Source organism: Passer domesticus, chromosome 5 (genome assembly GCF_036417665.1).
Source record: "Passer domesticus isolate bPasDom1 chromosome 5, bPasDom1.hap1, whole genome shotgun sequence".
NCBI lineage: Eukaryota > Metazoa > Chordata > Aves > Passeriformes > Passeridae > Passer > Passer domesticus.
The window spans coordinates 385,688-402,759 of NC_087478.1; the positions used below are offsets into that span (position 1 = coordinate 385,688).

General features: G+C 53.7%; 1 protein-coding gene across 1 annotated transcript; it reads left to right on the forward strand.

The window, feature by feature from the left end:
• Window positions 1-889: 889 nt before the first annotated feature.
• GDI2 (GDP dissociation inhibitor 2) lies at window positions 890-16,989 on the forward strand. The gene is made up of 11 exons (XM_064421649.1): window positions 890-1,068; window positions 8,297-8,404; window positions 8,970-9,069; window positions 10,503-10,637; window positions 12,662-12,860; window positions 13,094-13,225; window positions 13,535-13,634; window positions 14,227-14,398; window positions 15,584-15,728; window positions 15,848-15,902; window positions 15,988-16,989. The coding sequence occupies exons 1-11, from the start codon at window positions 1,024-1,026 to the stop codon at window positions 16,141-16,143; spliced, it is 1,347 nt and encodes a 448-aa protein (XP_064277719.1). The 5' UTR covers window positions 890-1,023; the 3' UTR covers window positions 16,144-16,989.
• Window positions 16,990-17,072: the final 83 nt, after the last annotated feature.

Below are 17,072 nucleotides of genomic sequence, written 5' to 3' on the forward strand. Positions count from 1 at the left end.
CCCCCCACTGAAGGGCCCCCCTAAACTGAGGAACCCCCAAACTGAGGAGCCCCTCATGCAAAGACCCCACTAACCTGACAAACCCCCCTAATTTAAGGACCTCCCTAAATTGAGGATCCTCCCCAACATTAAGGAACATCCCCAAAGTGAGGATGCCCTTGAAATTAAGGATAATATTAAGGATTAATTAAGGCAAATAGGGGATTTGCCCCCAAAAGAGAACCCCCTTCAACTCTATCCCCCACTAATCAGAGGACCCCCCAAATTAAGAACCCCCCTAAAGAGAGGATCCTCCCCTAAATTGAGGAAAAACCCCAAACTGAGGACCCCAAAATGGAGGATCCCGATGAATCCCCTAAACAGGAACCCCCCAAATTAAGGAGCCCATCCAAACTGAGGGCCCCCCAAACCTAGGTCTGTCCCCAAATAAAGAGCCCCCATAAACTGTGGGACCCCCTCCAAGTGGAGGAAATTCCCTAAACTGAGGAACCCCAAATGGAGGATCCATGGAAACTGAGGACCACCCCCCATTTAAGCGCCCCCCTAAACCGAGACCACCCCAAACTGAGGACTCGCCCAAATTAAGAACCCCCTAAATGAGTGTTCCCTTAACTGAAGTCCCCCCCCAAGTAAGTAAAGGACCCCCCCAAACTGAAGAACCCCATAAATTGAGGAGAACCCCCAAATTTAGGGACCCCCCCCCCCCCCCATTTAAAGGCTCCCCCTGCGCAGCCCGGCCGGCCGTGGGACTGCGCATGCGCGCCGCGCCCCCACCACGGTGGCAGCGCCGCTCGCGCGCGCACTGCTCCCGCCCCTTGAGTGGCACCCCCGGCAGCCAATGGCGCGGCGCGTCGGGCTGTGATTGGCAGGCGCGTGGGCGGGGCGCAGGCGGCCCGGCCCCGCCCCTCCCGGCGCGGTCCCCTCACGGCGGCGGCTCCATTTTCTCGCGCTCCCGCGGCCCCCGCGTAGCGCCCGGTTCCGCTCAGCCCCGGCCGAGAGACCCCCGAGACACCGCGCGCCGCCATGAATGAGGAGTACGACGTGATCGTGCTGGGCACCGGCCTCACGGTGAGGAGCAGCCGCCGCCCCGCTCGCGCCTGGGGCCTGCTGCGGGCGGCCGCCGCCCTGCCCCGCCCCGCCGCCCCCCCTCCGCCATCCCCCGGCTCCTGCGGCTGACCCCCTTCCCCATCTCTCACCCGGCCCGGCGCCGCTGTCCTTTGCCCGTGTATCGTCTGATCCTCCCCCGCGGGCTGTGTTTGAGCCCCCCCGCCTCGGGCGCTCGGGTCTCTATCCCCTCCCCCAGGCTGTGCGGTCCCCTCCCCAGGCTCTCACCTGATTCTCACCCCATTCAGGTCGCTTTCTTCACCTGTCACCTGTCCATCGTACCCCCCCTGGCTCTGTCTGGGTGCTTCCCCCCGTCCCCCTCCCCATTATTACGGGGGTCTGGTGTATGTGACCCCCCGCGGAACCCCCTGGGTGCTCTCCCTTATCATTAATTATCACAGCACCCCCTCGGCTTCATTCCCACCCCCACCCTGGATCCTTTCCCATTCATCTCCCTCCGCCCCTCAGCATGACCCCGGGGGTCCGGTGTGTGTGACCCCCCCACCCCCGGGGGACCCCTGGCTCATTTCCCCCTCATTAATTCCCACTGCACCCCGCAGCTCCAGCCCCATCCCCGCCCGGGATCCCTCTCCCCATCCCTAACTGGACCCCCGGGTGGGGTTTTTATATGATTTATGTGTATATTTTACAACAGCTCCCCGCGTTTGGATAAACCCCGTCCCCGCTCCCCGCCGTTCCCAGGGGGCCCCAGGAAATGCGGTTGTTTTGCGGAGGGAGGGCGTGGGGAGACTCGGACAATAAAACGCCGACGGGCATTTATTGCCTTTTATTTATTTTTTTAAATTATCACCTTATTTTTTTCCGTTCACACATCCCTTCCCCCGCTCCCCCACAGACCCAGCGTGGCTGCAGGTCCGTGCAGGGTGGAGGCAGCCGTGGTGATCCCCCCCCTCTCCATCCCCATCCCCGCTCCGCCTTTGCAGCCTTCGGCTCCATCCAGCCCTGACTGCAGCAGGAGGGGGATGGGAGGCTGGCGAGCCTGTCAAATTTCCCTTATTCCCCCCTCCAAAAAAAAAAAACCCAACGCTTTCCTGCGATGTGGCTGCATCCCGGTGATCCCTAAGGAGAGCTGACAGCTGCTGGGGGTGCGGCGGAGGGAGGGGGCGAGCCGCGGTGGGGCTTTGTCCTATTGTGGAGGATGCAGCCGCGCCGCAGGCAGCCCTGGGGGAAAAAACATGGCAGTGCCGCTGCCCCCGAGGTTTGCGGGAGGATTTCTCCCGGTTCCTGCATCCCTGGGGGCCGGGAGATGCCGCGGGAGGGCGGATTGCAGGTTACAAACGCGAGGCATTGTTTGGAGAAGGGGGGAAGAAAATCCAACATGGTGGAGAGGTTTTCCTCCTTGTGCAGCTGGCCTTTCCTGCTTTTGTTCCCTCCTCTTGGTGGGGAAAGGTGGCTGGACAAAGGGATCTCTTTGGGGTTGGCCCGGGAGGGATTTCCCCCACTTTCCCTGGGGATGGGGATTAAATTGGAATCCACGGATTTCCCCCCGTGGTTTGGGTGCTGTGATTGATGGGGTGCTGACACAGGACCCCAGCTGGACTGTCATCCCCCTCTTTTGGATTTGGGGAGAAGGGTAACACACCTGGAATGTGGCACAAAGGAAATGTGGCAGGTGTGGGAGCGTCTGCTCTAGGGGACACCCAACTTTCCCCATTGCTTTCATTCCTTTCAAGCTCTTCCTTTGAGGTGGAGGAATGGCTTAGCAGGAAAAAGCTTCTTCCCTTTGATAGGGAAAGCTGGAGTCTGTCCTAAAGCCTGTCCCTGGCTCAGCAAAGCAGGCAAAGGGACTTTTGGGGAGGTGAAATATAATGAGCTTGTAGTGGAGGGGCCTCCAATAGATCGGAGCTCCATTAAAATGTTAATTTATGCTTTAGTGTGAGCGGGGTATCAAGTTGGTGAAGGCAGGGCTTAATCTCAAACTGACAAATGCCAGTGTAAATTTGACAAAAGGCCTCTTGTGAAATCACTTTTAAGACAAGCTCCTGCTAATGAGCAGCGGTTGAGTTAAAAGGAATAAATTAGGGCCGTGTTTTAAGGTGTGCTGACCAAACTCCAGAGCCTGGGAATATGCAAGAGCTCCGTATTTTGCTTCTGGTGTGCTGGCTTTGCCTCTGAAATACCAATTAGGGTGGACTTCGTCTTGTCTTGAGCAGCTCATGTGGAAAGGAATGGAAACCAGAGGTGCTGGTGCAGCCATCCTGGAATTCCTGGTGTTGGCTCAGCCATTGTGGCTGAGTGGTGGATCAGCTGGCCTGAAGGACTCTCCTGCTCTCAGGTGAAGCTTGAAGGTTGTTCCTCCAGCTTCGGTACCAGTGGAAGAGGAGCCTGGTACCTGTGGTACCTGAGGAGAAGGAGCTGGAAACACATCCAGTTGTTCCTTTCCTTTTCCAAAGGAGCTGTCCCTGAGGTTCTGCTGGTGTTTGCAACCACCCTTTCCTTCAAGCTGGGCTGGATTCCACTGCTGGAGCCCCTCAGGCCCCTGTTGTAGCTCTGAGGTTGTGCCTCTGCTGCTGATCTGAAGGGGTTTTTTTCTTTTTTCAAAGGGAAAGTTCAGTTGTTGGTTTAAAGAGAAGAATGAGCTGTTGGAGGCTTTGTAAAGAGCACAAATGCATCCATTGTAGTGGTCGTTCTGGCTGGGTCCGTGGGGCCAGTGAGTGCACGTGTACATTCCACTGGGATGGATCTGGAAGTGCAACATGAACATTTCAGGTGTTAATCTCTTCCTCAGCAGTCATGAAGGACTAAAGGCAGCTTTAGGACTGGGATTACTGGCACTCAAACTATTTCAGCTTTTCCTTCTGTGTGCTAATCAGAGACCCCATTGCAGTGTGTCTTAGCCCTGTGGGGAAAAATAAATCCTGAATTGCTGCTGATACAATCCCTCAGACTTCCACCAGCTGTAGTGGGCTCCGTGGCTCCTCCTGCACGGATCAGTGTGAGGTGCCAGACCCACCAGGGGCTGCATGAGAGCTGGTAGATCTTCCAGCTGCCTCATTCCTGGTGGGAACAGCTTCTCCAGGAGCTTTAATAGCTTTAAGGGCCTTGTCTTAGGCTTTCCGTGTGCGTGGTGTGTGGCAGATTAGGGATCATCTTCCTGCAGCCCTACTGCACAGACTCGTTTTTAATCTGTGCAGTGGTCACAGGCTGGAGAGCTCCTCGTGGCTGGATTTCCACCCCTCTCTTTTCAGTGCACCGGAATTTCCCAGCTCTCTGTAATTTCCACCTCTCTGCTGTGGGAGTGGCTCCGTACTTCCTCGCTGGGTTATTTCAGAGTGGGATGTTGTGTCTGGTGACAGGCTCTGTTATCTGCCCTCCCTGCTTCTCTAAAGTTATTTTCCATAAATTTTGGGGATAATTGAAGCCTCCAGTTGAGCCCCAGTAGGTGAATGCTCTCTGTTCCTGCTGAGGTTTCACTTTTTGCAGGCTGAGCTAAGCTTCTTACCTGCCAGCTGCCTCCCCATGTTAAAGCTACTCAAATGCATCCCAAAGATACAGATTCACTTTCTGTAGGAGCAGAGGAGCCAAAGTCATTGATTCAGGATATGTTTAACCATACAGGCCCAGCCTCAGGGGCTGAAGAGCCTCAGAGTGACTGTGAGGACCATGTGGGAGCGTTTGCTGCAGGGGACACACAACTTTCCCTGTTGCTTTCATTCCTTTCAAGCTCTTCCTTTGAAGTGGAGGAATGGCTTAGGAGGAAAAAGCTTCTTCCCTTTGATTGGGAAAGCTGGAGTCTGTCCTTTGCATGTAGCAGAGGGCAGCATTGCAGTGCAGTGAGGAGTTGCTTTGGCAGTTGTAGGATGAGCAGAGCTTTGAGTCGGGCGGTGAGGGGTGGAATTGCCTGTGCACTGCTCCAGGTGACCCTGCCTGGGTTGGAGCAAGGATCTCCAGATCTTCCAAGCCCAGCACTGTGTGACCCTCTGGCCACAGCAAGCCCTGCCTTTCGAAGAAAGAGCCTGGCAGTGCCAGAGCCCATTCCCGGAGCCGGAGGGATTTTGCTCAGTGCTCAGTGCCCAGTCCTCCCCTCGGCGCCGTTGCAGGAGCGCTGCTGGCTCGACTTCCCACCGGGCTGTCTGAGCCTTTCTGAACTGCCGCCCTACTTGGAGAAAATCCACGGACACCTCCTTGCTTCCCTCCATTCCTCAAGGCCTCTGCACGCACAAGGTCTGGTCATGACCACCCTGCGCTCCAGGGAGGAGCTGGTGGCCTTGAGCAAGCATGGAAGCACCTCCAAGTTACTCCTTATTTTTATTTCCATGGACTCGCAGTGGATGTGCTGTCCCCACATTCCCAGTGCTGGTTTCTCCCTGCTTCCCTGTCCATTTGCAGCAAGGTGCTCAGATGTTCATTCAGCAGCACAATGAGCTCCTGGGAGCTCGTAACCTGAACTGGCTGAGGCAGAGCATTGTAGTAGCAGCGTGCCTGCAATTTGCATGGATTCTGTCGGATCTGGATACCCAGAGCTCTCCCTGCAGCGTCCTGCTGCTGCTGTCAGCAGCTGCTCCCTGTTCCTGTTTGGTGGTGGCGACGTTTATAAAACAGCAAGAAGTGCACAGATTTGAACTGTGACGCTTCCCCTTTTTATTTGCACTCTAAACTGTCCCCAGCCCTGCCCTTATCAGCGCAGGCCGTTTGTTTTCCCCTCTCCCTGACCCAGATGACAGCGTCACACATCAAGCGGTTCCTGGTCCCGCAGCCAGCACAGCATCCAGAGGAATTGCTGAGCTGGGAGGATAAATCCATTGTGCAGCCCGGGTGCTTCGTGGCCCTCACGGCTGCAGGGGGAAGTGGCCTCAAAGGGCTGTGCAGGATTTCAGTGTTCAGTGAGCGCGGGGTTAAACAGCAGTGAAACAGCTCCACCTCAGTCCCACAGGTGTTCAGTGCGTGTGAAAGAACAGTGGAGAGGCACTTAAGGCCTCTTGTGTCTTCTGCTGGTGCCCAAATTCACTGCAAGGGCTGCTGGTAATTTGGATTACCAGTATCCCTTGGAGTGAAGAAGGGATGCACACTCCCTCTTCTGGGAAGACAGAGCAAGGAATGCTTTGAGGTTAAGTGGGTGACTGAAATCAGCTGACATCCAGAGCACTGGATGTGGCTTGTGCAGCTTTTACTGGAGCTCCTTTTGGTGCTTACTTAGTTGTGAAATCCTTTATTGGCTTCCTTGTGGCTCAGCTCCAGTGTGGACACTTGCAGTCCTGTGCCACCACCTGGCAGAGCTGGTGAGGCAGGGTTTTGGGAGATGTTCCAGGGGGATAAATCACAGGGCAGAGCAAGGAGTCCAGCCACAGAGCTCTGTGAGTGTAACTGCCTGGGGATGAGGCCCTTGGTGTGACAGTCCTGCCTTGGGTGTGGTTAACCATTAACGCTGTAGACACTTTTACTCCTGTGGTTACTCAGCGTTGTAGGCCTTGAGTAATGATTTCACATGGAGTTTGGTGCAGCTGTACCTGCTGGGAGGATCTCTGCTTGCTCCAGCCTTGGGGAAAAAAGGAGGGACCTTGTAGAATGCTTGGAAGGATGGCACAGTGGAAGGAGCAGCTGATGGATCATGGAGAGCTTTTGTGGCAAGCACTGTGGCTCAGTACTCACAGTCCACGTGGTGATCATGAAGCCTTGTGGGCACCGTGCTGGAAATCTTCCATGACTTCAGGGACTGAATTCAGAGCATCCTTGCTGTGCGTGAGGCAGCTCCAGCTTTGCTCCTCAGATCCTTGGCTGAATTTTGGTGACACCCTGGTGACAGACTGGACAGCAGTGCCCAACAGAGAAGGTTTTTCCATTGCCACCTGGAAGCACCAGCACAGCAACTCCTCAGCCAGCCATCCCTGCCAGCCACCCCTGCACCTGCAGGTGTCTGACCTTAGAACAAAACAGCCCCTGAGAGCTGCTGTGGCTGGGAAGTTGATGTTACAGCTTCCTTTGCAGCGAGGATTGACTGGAGTCAGGATTTACACAAGCAATCCACAGTGGGAAACTCCTGGTGTTTGTGGTTTTCCTGCTGACAGCTGCACTGGTCAGTCTGGAGCTGGAAATGAACCTCCTGCTCTCCACGGGAGGGGGAAGCGGCCCAGGAGGAGAGTCCTGCCTGAGGTGTTGTGCAGTAAACAGGAAGGATCTCCTGGAGACACAGAGCCCTGCAGGAGGGCCAGCCTGCCTGCAGGAATCCTGTCACATGTGCAGTGGTGGCATCTCCCAGCAGCTGGATGAGGGTTTCAAACTGAGTGAAAGCTTTGCAATGGTTTGGGTGGAGAGGACCTTACAAACCATCCTGCCACGACTGGGACACCTTTTCCTGGAGCAGGTTGCTCCAAACCCCCTCCAAGAAGCCTCACCCATCACACAAGATGTGGCAGGACCTACCAGAGAGCTCGTGGTGATGAATGGGAGCTCAGCTGCAGCCAGAACTCTGCTGCTGGGCGGAGCTGAGGCAGAGCAAGCTCAGTAAAACCTCCCAGACAAGCTGTGCTAAGCACACAAACATTGCAGGTTTTGTTAAGCTCTGTGGCTGGGGAATGGCAGTGCTGGTGCAGAGTCCTGCTTTAACGGGGATTTAGTTGTGCAAGGCCTGAGCTGGTTCTGCAGCCCCTGTGTGCTCTGTGTGGAGCTGCAGTCACACACAGCTGGTCTGCTGCTCCTCAGTGGGCACAGAGCAAGCAGAGCAAAGCTGGGCTGATAAAGCACACAAATGCCTTCATTTATTCTTCATGCTGCTCTCTGAGAGAAGCTGTTCATTATCCTGAGTGTCCCAGTGTGGCAGATATTAATAATTGAAGTTCTGAGGAGACTGATTGAAGTCCAGGTAAGATTTCATTCTCCTGCTGCCACTCTGTGCACATCCTTAAACTGATAGCTGGTGCCTTAGAGGACAGATTTTCCTTTGGCTCCAGTGCATGGAATTCCCAAAAATTTCCTCTGGGAAGCCCTGATAGGTGGTGGTTGTGCAGGGATCCAGCCTACACACAGTCTCTAACCCCTTGCTTGGCTTGCCCAGAGCAAACAATAAATTTATTAACAGGTTAATGTGCCATCCCTGAATTCTGGGATGAAGCAGCTGCTGTGCTTGTTTGCTGTGCAGCTGCAGTGGAGCTGTCTGAACATGCTCTGAGGAAAAACAGGAAGGAGGAGGCTCCAGTGCAGCTGACCTGTCCCTTGCATCCTTTCCTTGCTGCAGGAATGCATCCTCTCTGGGATTATGTCAGTGAATGGAAAGAAAGTCCTTCACATGGATCGGAACTCTTACTACGGAGGGGAAAGTGCTTCCATTACACCCCTGGAAGATGTAAGTGTGGAGAGACACCCGTCCTGGTGTCTAGAAAGGGGATTTATTCCCACTTAGCCTTGGGCTGGCTTCCAGTGAACAACTCTGAGGGTTTCCTTTGAGTAAGGAAGTTTTATGGCATTTCCTCAGCAGGTAACAGTGGGGAAGAGGCCAGTGTGGGGTGTTTGGAGTTGGTGGGTTGTGCTTGTTTGCTGTAATTCCCAATTGGAATCTGAGCAAATCCGAGCACGGAGCATTCCAGAGCTGTTACAGCTGGGTGTTGAAACTCTTCAGCTAAATTGTAAATTGGACTAAGAAATGCCATATTAAACAGTTGATCAGCTCCATGAATTCCCAAAGCCTGGATGAGCAGAATTACACTGCCTGCTTCTTACTGTAACAATTCACTGGATGTGTTTGTGTGTTCCACACTCAAATTGGAGCTGAAACTGCAGCCAGAAGCTGGCTCTGAAGAGCTTGTGTTCAGCCTGGAGCTGTGGGGGTGGAAAGTGTGTCCATGTGTGGGAGAAATGACACCCAGACAGATTTCCTGGCCTATAATAAGTTCTGTATTCTCTCTCCAAAGCTCTACAAAAGGTTTAATCTCCCGGGAACTCCCCCAGAATCTATGGGGCGGGGAAGAGACTGGAACGTGGACCTCATTCCAAAATTCCTTATGGCTAATGGTGAGTGGTCTGAGCTCCCAGGTGTTCCTTGGGCTGCTGCTGGTGCTGGAGTGGGACAGGCACTGCCATTCCTTGTAATCCCATCCTTGAATCCATGTGCTGCAGTACTGCACTGGTCCAGAGCAAACCCCTGCCAGTGCAGGGCCAGCTCCCTCTGCCTAAAACCAGCTCCTGCTGCTGGAATTCATCCTGGAGCACCAGGGCGTGGAGGGATGGATGAGGGATGGATGATGGATGGATGGATGATGGATGGATGGATGGATGGATGGATGGATGGATGAGGGATGGGTGGATGATGGATGGATGGATGGATGGAGGGATGATGGATGATGGGATGGATGGATGGATGGATGGATGGATGGATGATGGATGGATGATGGATGGATGGATGGATGGATGGATGGATGATGGATGGATGGATGATGGATGGATGATGGATGGATGGATGATGGATGGATGGATGGATGATGGATGGATGATGGATGGATGGACGGATGGACGGACGGATGGGTGACGGATGGATGACAGATTGATGGATGGATGGGTGATGGATGGATGATGGATGGATGATGGATGGATGATGGATGGATGATGGATGGATGATGGATGGCGGGACGGATGGACGGACGGATGGACGGACGGATGGATGATGGATGGATGATGGATGGAGGGATGATGATGAATGGTGGATGGATGGATGGATGGATGGATGGATGGATGGATGATGGATGGATGGATGATGGATGGATGGATGATGGATGGATGGATGATGGATGGATGGATGATGGATGGATGGATGATGGATGGATGGATGATGGATGGATGATGGATGGATGATGGATGGATGGATGGATGGATGGATGGATGGATGATGGATGGATGATGGATGGATGATGGATGGATGATGGATGGATGATGGATGGATGATGGATGGATGATGGATGGATGATGGATGGATGATGGATGGATGATGGATGGATGGATGGATGATGGATGGCGGGATGGATGGACGGACGGATGGACGGACGGATGGATGATGGATGGATGATGGATGGATGGATGGATGATGGATGGATGGATGATGGATGGATGGATGATGGATGGATGGATGATGGATGGATGATGGATGGATGATGGATGGATGGATGATGATGGTGGATGATGGATGGATGATGGATGGATGGATGATGGATGGATGATGGATGGATGGATGGATGATGGATGGATGGATGGATGGATGGATGATGATGGTGGATGATGGATGGGGCAGTGCCTGGCTCAGGGCTGCTGCAGTGGAAGAACTGGTCAATCCCAGCCAAGGTTTGGGTGCTTTAGTCCCAGCCTATCTTCAGCCTGCAGGGGGAATTGAGCAGGGTTTGGGTTTGTTGCCTCGGGAGCTGTGGCAGCGTTTGACTGTGCCAAACCCCCTGCAGGTCAGTTGGTCAAGATGCTGCTCTACACAGAAGTCACTCGTTACTTGGACTTCAAGGTGATCGAGGGCAGCTTCGTCTACAAGGGAGGAAAGATCTACAAAGTTCCTTCCACTGAGGCAGAAGCTTTGGCCTCCAGTGAGTAGCTGCACCCTTTCTGTTCCCTCTGAATCCCCTAAACAGAGGCACACCCATCCCTTGGGACATTCTTGATGCTCCTCATGTGTTAAAGAACATCCTCGGGGTTCTCCTGCACCTCTTTGACTTCAAACACCCCTTGCAGTGTGAGCCTTGTGTTTGCTGAGCCCTGTTTTCTTGGAGCCTCCAAGCTGCCTGTTCAGTGGGATTCTGCTGAGAACCTGGCAGTGTTTTCCTTCCTCAGGAGGTTCCACCTGGGGCTCGTGCTCCCAGCTCTGCCATAAATACTTGGTGTCATGTCCTTGCTGGGATTGTGTGTGTGAAAAACATTGCAGGCAAATTGCAATGACTAATTGCAACATGTGGCACCTCAAACCTTAATTGTTGCCTTCTTAGGTTTCACTCCTCAAATAAAGCTAATAACAGTGTGGTGAAGAAATCCATTAGGATCTGGAGGGCATTCCATGGGCTCCAGATGTGGGATGTGGTCAGCAGCACCTCTGAAAAATCCTCTGAAGAAGTGACTCCTTCAGTTAAGGCCCCCAGTCTGTAGGTCTGAGCCTTCCTCATGGCAGATATTCCTGTTTGCTGAAGGAACCAGGAATCCCTTCTGTCTGGCCATGTCTCCTTGTGGTCTCCAAGACACTCATCCAGGAGTGGAGGTGCTGCCTTGTCCAGCCTCATGTTTGGGGTTTGAGGGGCAGGACAAAGGGCAATGGCCTTAGGCTGAAGGAGGGTGGGGTTAGACAGGATTTTGGGAAGGAATTCCTGGCTGGGAGGGTGGGGATGAGCTGGAATGGAATTCCCAGAGCAGCTGGGGCTGCCCCTGGATCCCTGGCAGTGCCCAAGGCCAGGCTGGACAGGGCTTGGAGCAACCTGGGACAGTGGAGGTGTCCCTGCCATAGGGGTGGAACTAAGGACATTTAAGGTCCCTTCCAACCCAAACCATTCCTGGTTTGAACACTCAGGGGTTCTCACCCACTGCTGGTAATGGAAAAGCCACAAAAGTCACTGAGGATATGAGTTCTCACAAACCCCTGGTTCTGCTGAATTCTCACAAACCCCAGTTCTGAATTCTCACAAACCCCAGTTCTGAATTCTCACAAACCCCAGTTCTGAATTCTCACAAAGCCTGGCTCTGAATTCTCACAAAGCCTGGTTCTGAATTCTCACAAAGCCTGGCTCTGAATTCTCACAAAGCCTGGCTCTGAATTCTCACAACCCTGGTTCTGAATTCTCACCAACCCCAGTTCTGAATTCTCACAGCCCCTGGCTCTGAATTCTCACAAACCCCAGTTCTGAATTCTCACAGCCCCTGGCTCTGAATTCTCACAAAGCCTGGCTCTGAATTCTCACAACCCTGGTTCTGAATTCTCACAAACCCCAGCTCTGAATTCTCACAACCCTGGTTCTGAATTCTCACCAACCCCAGTTCTGAATTCTCACAGCCCCTGGCTCTGAATTCTCACCAACCCCAGTTCTGAATTCTCACAAACCCCTGGCTCTGAATTCTCACAAACCCCAGCTCTGAATTCTCACAAACCCCGGTTCTGAATTCTCACAAACCCTGGCTCTGAATTCTCACAAACCCCGGTTCTGAATTCTCACAAAGCCTGGTTCTGAATTCTCACCAACCCCTGGTTCTGAATTCTCAGCCCCCAGCTCTGAATTCTCACCAACCTGGTTCTGAATTCTCACAGCCCCTGGCTCTGAATTCTCACAAACCCCTGGTTCTGAATTCTCACCAACCTGGCTCTGAATTCTCACAGCCCCTGGTTCTGAATTCTCAGCCCCCAGCTCTGAATTCTCACAAAGCCTGGTTCTGAATTCTCAGCCCCCAGCTCTGAATTCTCACCAACCTGGCTCTGAATTCTCACAGCCCCTGGTTCTGAATTCTCACAGCCCCTGGTTCTGAATTCTCACAAACCCTGGTTCTGAATTCTCACAAACCCCAGTTCTGAATTCTCACCAACCCCAGTTCTGAATTCTCAGCCCCCGGCTCTGAATCTCCCCCCTGGTTTTAGGTTTGATGGGTTTGTTCGAGAAGCGCCGCTTCAGGAAGTTCCTGGTGTACGTGGCCAACTTTGACGAGAACGACCCGCGGACCTTCGAGGGCGTGGATCCCAAGAAAACCACCATGAGGGACGTGTACAAGAAGTTTGACCTGGGCCAAGATGTCATTGACTTCACAGGCCATGCCCTCGCTCTCTACAGGACTGATGAGTAAGTGGGGGCGGGGAGCTGCTCCCCCAAATCCCAGGAATGGGGTTGGGATGGGATTGGTTATTTTAAACCTGGAGGGTTCCTTAAAGGGAACTCTCAGGGAAGCGCTGCCAGCAGCAGCTGGAGGGTGGGGAGGGAAACATCATGGCAAGTCAGTGTTTTGCTGTGTGGGTGTATTCTGCTGGAAGTGCTGCTTTGGGAAGCATCCCAAGTGGTGTTCCTGTCCTTCCCAGCTATCTAGATCAACCCTGCCAAGAAACAATCAACAGGATTAAGCTGTACAGCGAGTCCCTGGCTCGGTACGGGAAGAGCCCCTACCTGTACCCCCTCTATGGCCTTGGAGAGCTGCCCCAGGGGTTTGCAAGGTGAGCACTTGGCTTTCACTCCGGGTTCCCTCCGGTGGGGTTGGAGTCACTGCTTGAGCTTCCACAATGTGGTCCTTAATGGTTCTTTGACTTAATTAAGAGGTGGTTCCTCCACGTGAGGTTATTTCTTTGGGGGCTTGTTCACCTCTGGGTTTGCTCAGCGATGCTGTTGGCAGAGTGTTTATCCCTTGTGTTTAAGCAGAGGATTTGAGGAGGTTTAAGTCTGAGGAGGGTTTATCCAAGAGGAGCAGACCTGGGGGCTGGAAGGGCTGTTCAAGTGGAGGTGCTGAAGGGATTTTGCTGTTGCAGGCTCAGTGCAATCTATGGAGGCACCTACATGCTCAACAAGCCCATCGAGGAGATCGTCATAGAGAACGGCAAAGTGGTCGGGGTCAAGTCTGAGGGGGAGGTACGGAGCCTTCCCTGCCCCCTCCCCACATCTGCCCCTCAGAGCTCACACCTTTGGGGTGTGATCACAACAAACACAGAGAAAACCCTTTTTTAAGCCCAAGGGCCAAACGTGCTGGGCTGGGGCTGTTGTCCCCAGCTTGCTGAAGGCACAATGTCCTGATGGAGAGTCCCCAGCATCCCTGCTCCAGGAGCTGGGGTGAAGTCTGCATGGGCTGGCAGTGAATAATTGAGGAAGGGAGCTGCTCCTTGTGTCCAGCTCAGAGCCAGCTCTGCCCTCTGACAGCTGGCACGTGCCCTTCCTGCAGCTCCTCCACCACCTGGCTGGATGGAACTGGGAATGCTGCCAGCGTGGGAGCTCTGAGGGTGCTCCTGATTGGAGTGGGCACTGATGGCACAGTCGAGCACCTGCTGGTGGGATAACGTGTCCCTTGGGGTGGGAATGACGTGTCCTGGCCAGGAACAGAGGTGACAATCCACGCTAGAGACCAAGGTCTGTGCAGCCTGCAGGCTGCAGATTGATCAAGCAGTAAATTATTACTGCAGAAACCATTTCTGATGTGAGTGGGTGCTGTTCCCACGTTGCTGCTCAGGTGGCTCGCTGCAAACAGCTCATCTGCGACCCCAGCTACGTGTCAGACCGCGTGACAAAGGTGGGCCAGGTGATCCGGGTCATCTGCATCCTGAGCCACCCCATCAAGAACACAAACGATGCCAACTCGTGCCAGATCATCATTCCACAGAACCAGGTCAACCGGAAATCAGGTGTGTGCAGGGGTGAGGCAGGGCCGTGCTCCCAGCCTGTCTGCAGGGCAGCTCGGGGACACGGGGACACGGACACCTCGTGCCCTGCTCCGGGGCTGGCAGCGCCCAGTGCAGCTCCCAGCAGTTAGGGGAGGAGCCTGAGGGGAAAACCTGGTGAGGAACCTGCGGCAGGAAGTGCCCCAGACTGGGGGAGGTGGGTGAGGGCCGGGGGAGGAGCTGCCTCCACTGGGAGTCCCACCAGATTCTGGGAGCCATCATGGGAATCTGGATTTTGGCATCTCCCATGTGCAGGCTGCTCAACCAGGAGATGAGAGCATGGAGGGCAAGGGTGGGACTCACTGCAGGTTCTCTAAACAATCCAGGGGATGCCAAGTGTCGGGGCAGCAGGGAGAGATGTGGAGAGTGTTTTGGTATGGGGCTGTGGAGGTTTGGGATGGAGCTGAGGAGGTTTTGGGATGAGGCTGAGGAGCTTTTGGGATAAGGTTGGAGAGGGTTTTGGGATGAGTCTGAAGGAGGTTTTGGGATGAGTCTGAAGGAGGTTTGGGGATGAGTCTGAAGGAGGTTTGGGGATGAGTCTGAAGGAGGTTTGGGGATGAGTCTGAAGGAGGTTTGGGGATGAGTCTGAAGGAGGTTTGGGGATGAGTCTGAAGGAGGTTTGGGGATGAGTCTGAAGGAGGTTTGGGGATGAGGCTGAAGGAGGTTTGGGGATGAGGCTGAGGAGGTTTGGGCTGGGGCTGAGGAGGTTTGGGATGGAGCTGAGGAGGTTTTGGGCTGCAGCTGAGGAGGTTTTTGGGCTGGGGCTGAGGAGGTTTTGGAATAGAGCTGGAGGTTTTGGGATGAGGCTGAGGAGGTTTTGGGATGGGGCTGAGGAGGTTTGGGATGGGGCTGAGGAGGTTTGGGATGGGGCTGAAGGAGGTTTTGGGATGAGGTTGGAGAAGGTTTTGGGGTGGGGCTGAGGAGGTTTTGGAATGAGGCTGAGAAGGTTTTTGGGATAGGGCTGGAGGTTTTGGGCTGGGGCTGAGGAGGTTTGGGATGGAGCTGAGGAGTTTTGGGATGGAGCCGAGGAGGTTTGGGGTGGGGCTGAGGAGGTTTTGGGATAAGGTTGGAGAGGGTTTTGGGACGAGCCTGAAGGAGGTTTGGGAGGGGGCTGAGGAGGTTTGGGCTGCAGCTGTTCTGTGCCCCCAGACATCTACGTGTGCATGATCTCCTCCGCTCACAACGTGGCGGCGCAGGGCAAGTACATCGCCATCGCCAGCACCACCGTGGAGACCGCCGAGCCCGAGAAGGAGATCAAGCCAGCCCTGGACCTCCTGGAGCCCATCGAGCAGAAGTGAGTGCCGGCAGCCCTGTCCCTCTGCTGGGACACCGGAGGCTGCTCAGGCTGAGTTTGCCCTGCGTGGATCCTGCTCTGAACCCAAAGCAAACCGAGGCTCTTTGTCCCCTGTCCAGGTTTGTGAGCATCAGTGACCTGTTTGCACCGACCGACCCGGGCACCGAGAGCCAGGTGAGTGAGTGAGTGAGGGCTGGGCTGGGCTGGGCTGGGAGGGGACAGGCTCAGCTCGGGGCTCCAACGCTGCTTCTGCCTCCAGATCTTCATCTCGCGCACCTACGACGCCACCACCCACTTCGAGACGACGTGCGACGACATCAAGGATATTTACAAGAGGATGATGGGATCAGAGTTCGACTTCGAGGAGATGAAACGCAAGAAGAACGACATCTACGGGGAGGAGGAGCAGCAGTAATGAGAGTCTCTAATTAGGAGAAGTTTAAATCGGCTAATATGAATATATAAGGAACTTAATGAACACTGTACGAAATTCAATATTGTAAGGCCTGCTTTTGTAATCCCATCTCTGAGAGATTGAAGAGTACTGCACTGGTAATGTTCCCTTTTTGGATATCATGTGTTAATTATTTCATTCTAGTAGGGCTGCTGTCCAGAATCTGGCAAATTCCTGACTGATATTCCTGACTAACCTCGTAAGCGAAAGGCAGACTGAACTTACTATAATTATTATTATTTTTGCAGACGTAGACGTGGGTGCAGATTTGAAATAACTCATTGACAGCTGTGTCTTACCTTGTCTTTTTAATCATTTGTAAAACATCCTTCACAATCCTGTGCTTCTGGTGAGCTCGTAGATGTGACGCTGATGTCACTCAAACCTGATATCAAGGAAAATAGAAACTGAGCACTCCATTATTGTGGACAGCATCCCTAAAAGTCTCTCCCATCAATCTTAACTCTGTGGCAAAGTTGTATCATGGACAAAGCCCACACCTATTGTAGCAGCAAATGTTGGCTTCGTTCTGGGCACAGAACTTAACCTCCACTTAAGCTTCTAAACCCGTTTACATCGGTTGGGACACAGCTGTGCCTCAGGCTCCTTTGTGTTTTAATCTTAATAAAATTGAGAGAACAAATTACAGAGCAGGCAAGATGTGGAAGTATTTTCTGTCCCTGGTGGCCTCTCGGATGGACCAAACGGCGCTGCGGTATCGGCATGACAGAGCCTGTGCTTCTCGTGTCTCCTGAAGGCTCCAAATGATTTCTGTACTGCGAAGTAAAGCCAAAATTCTGGAAACCACTCCTGGCCTCTGGTCTGATTCACTTCAGTTCCGGGAGCAGCAGCCCCAGGCTGAGCTCCTGCAGCACCTCTGCATTCCTGTC

Excerpts from the sequence above, each read along its gene's own strand:
- GDI2 (XM_064421649.1), top strand. The coding sequence starts at position 1,024 with ATGAATGAGGAGTACGACGTGATCGTGCTGGGCACCGGCCTCACG. Across the intron at positions 12,861-13,093 it reads GCTCTCTACAGGACTGATGA|CTATCTAGATCAACCCTGCC; the intron begins GTAAGTGGGGGC and ends TGTCCTTCCCAG. Across the intron at positions 13,226-13,534 it reads CTGCCCCAGGGGTTTGCAAG|GCTCAGTGCAATCTATGGAG; the intron begins GTGAGCACTTGG and ends TTGCTGTTGCAG.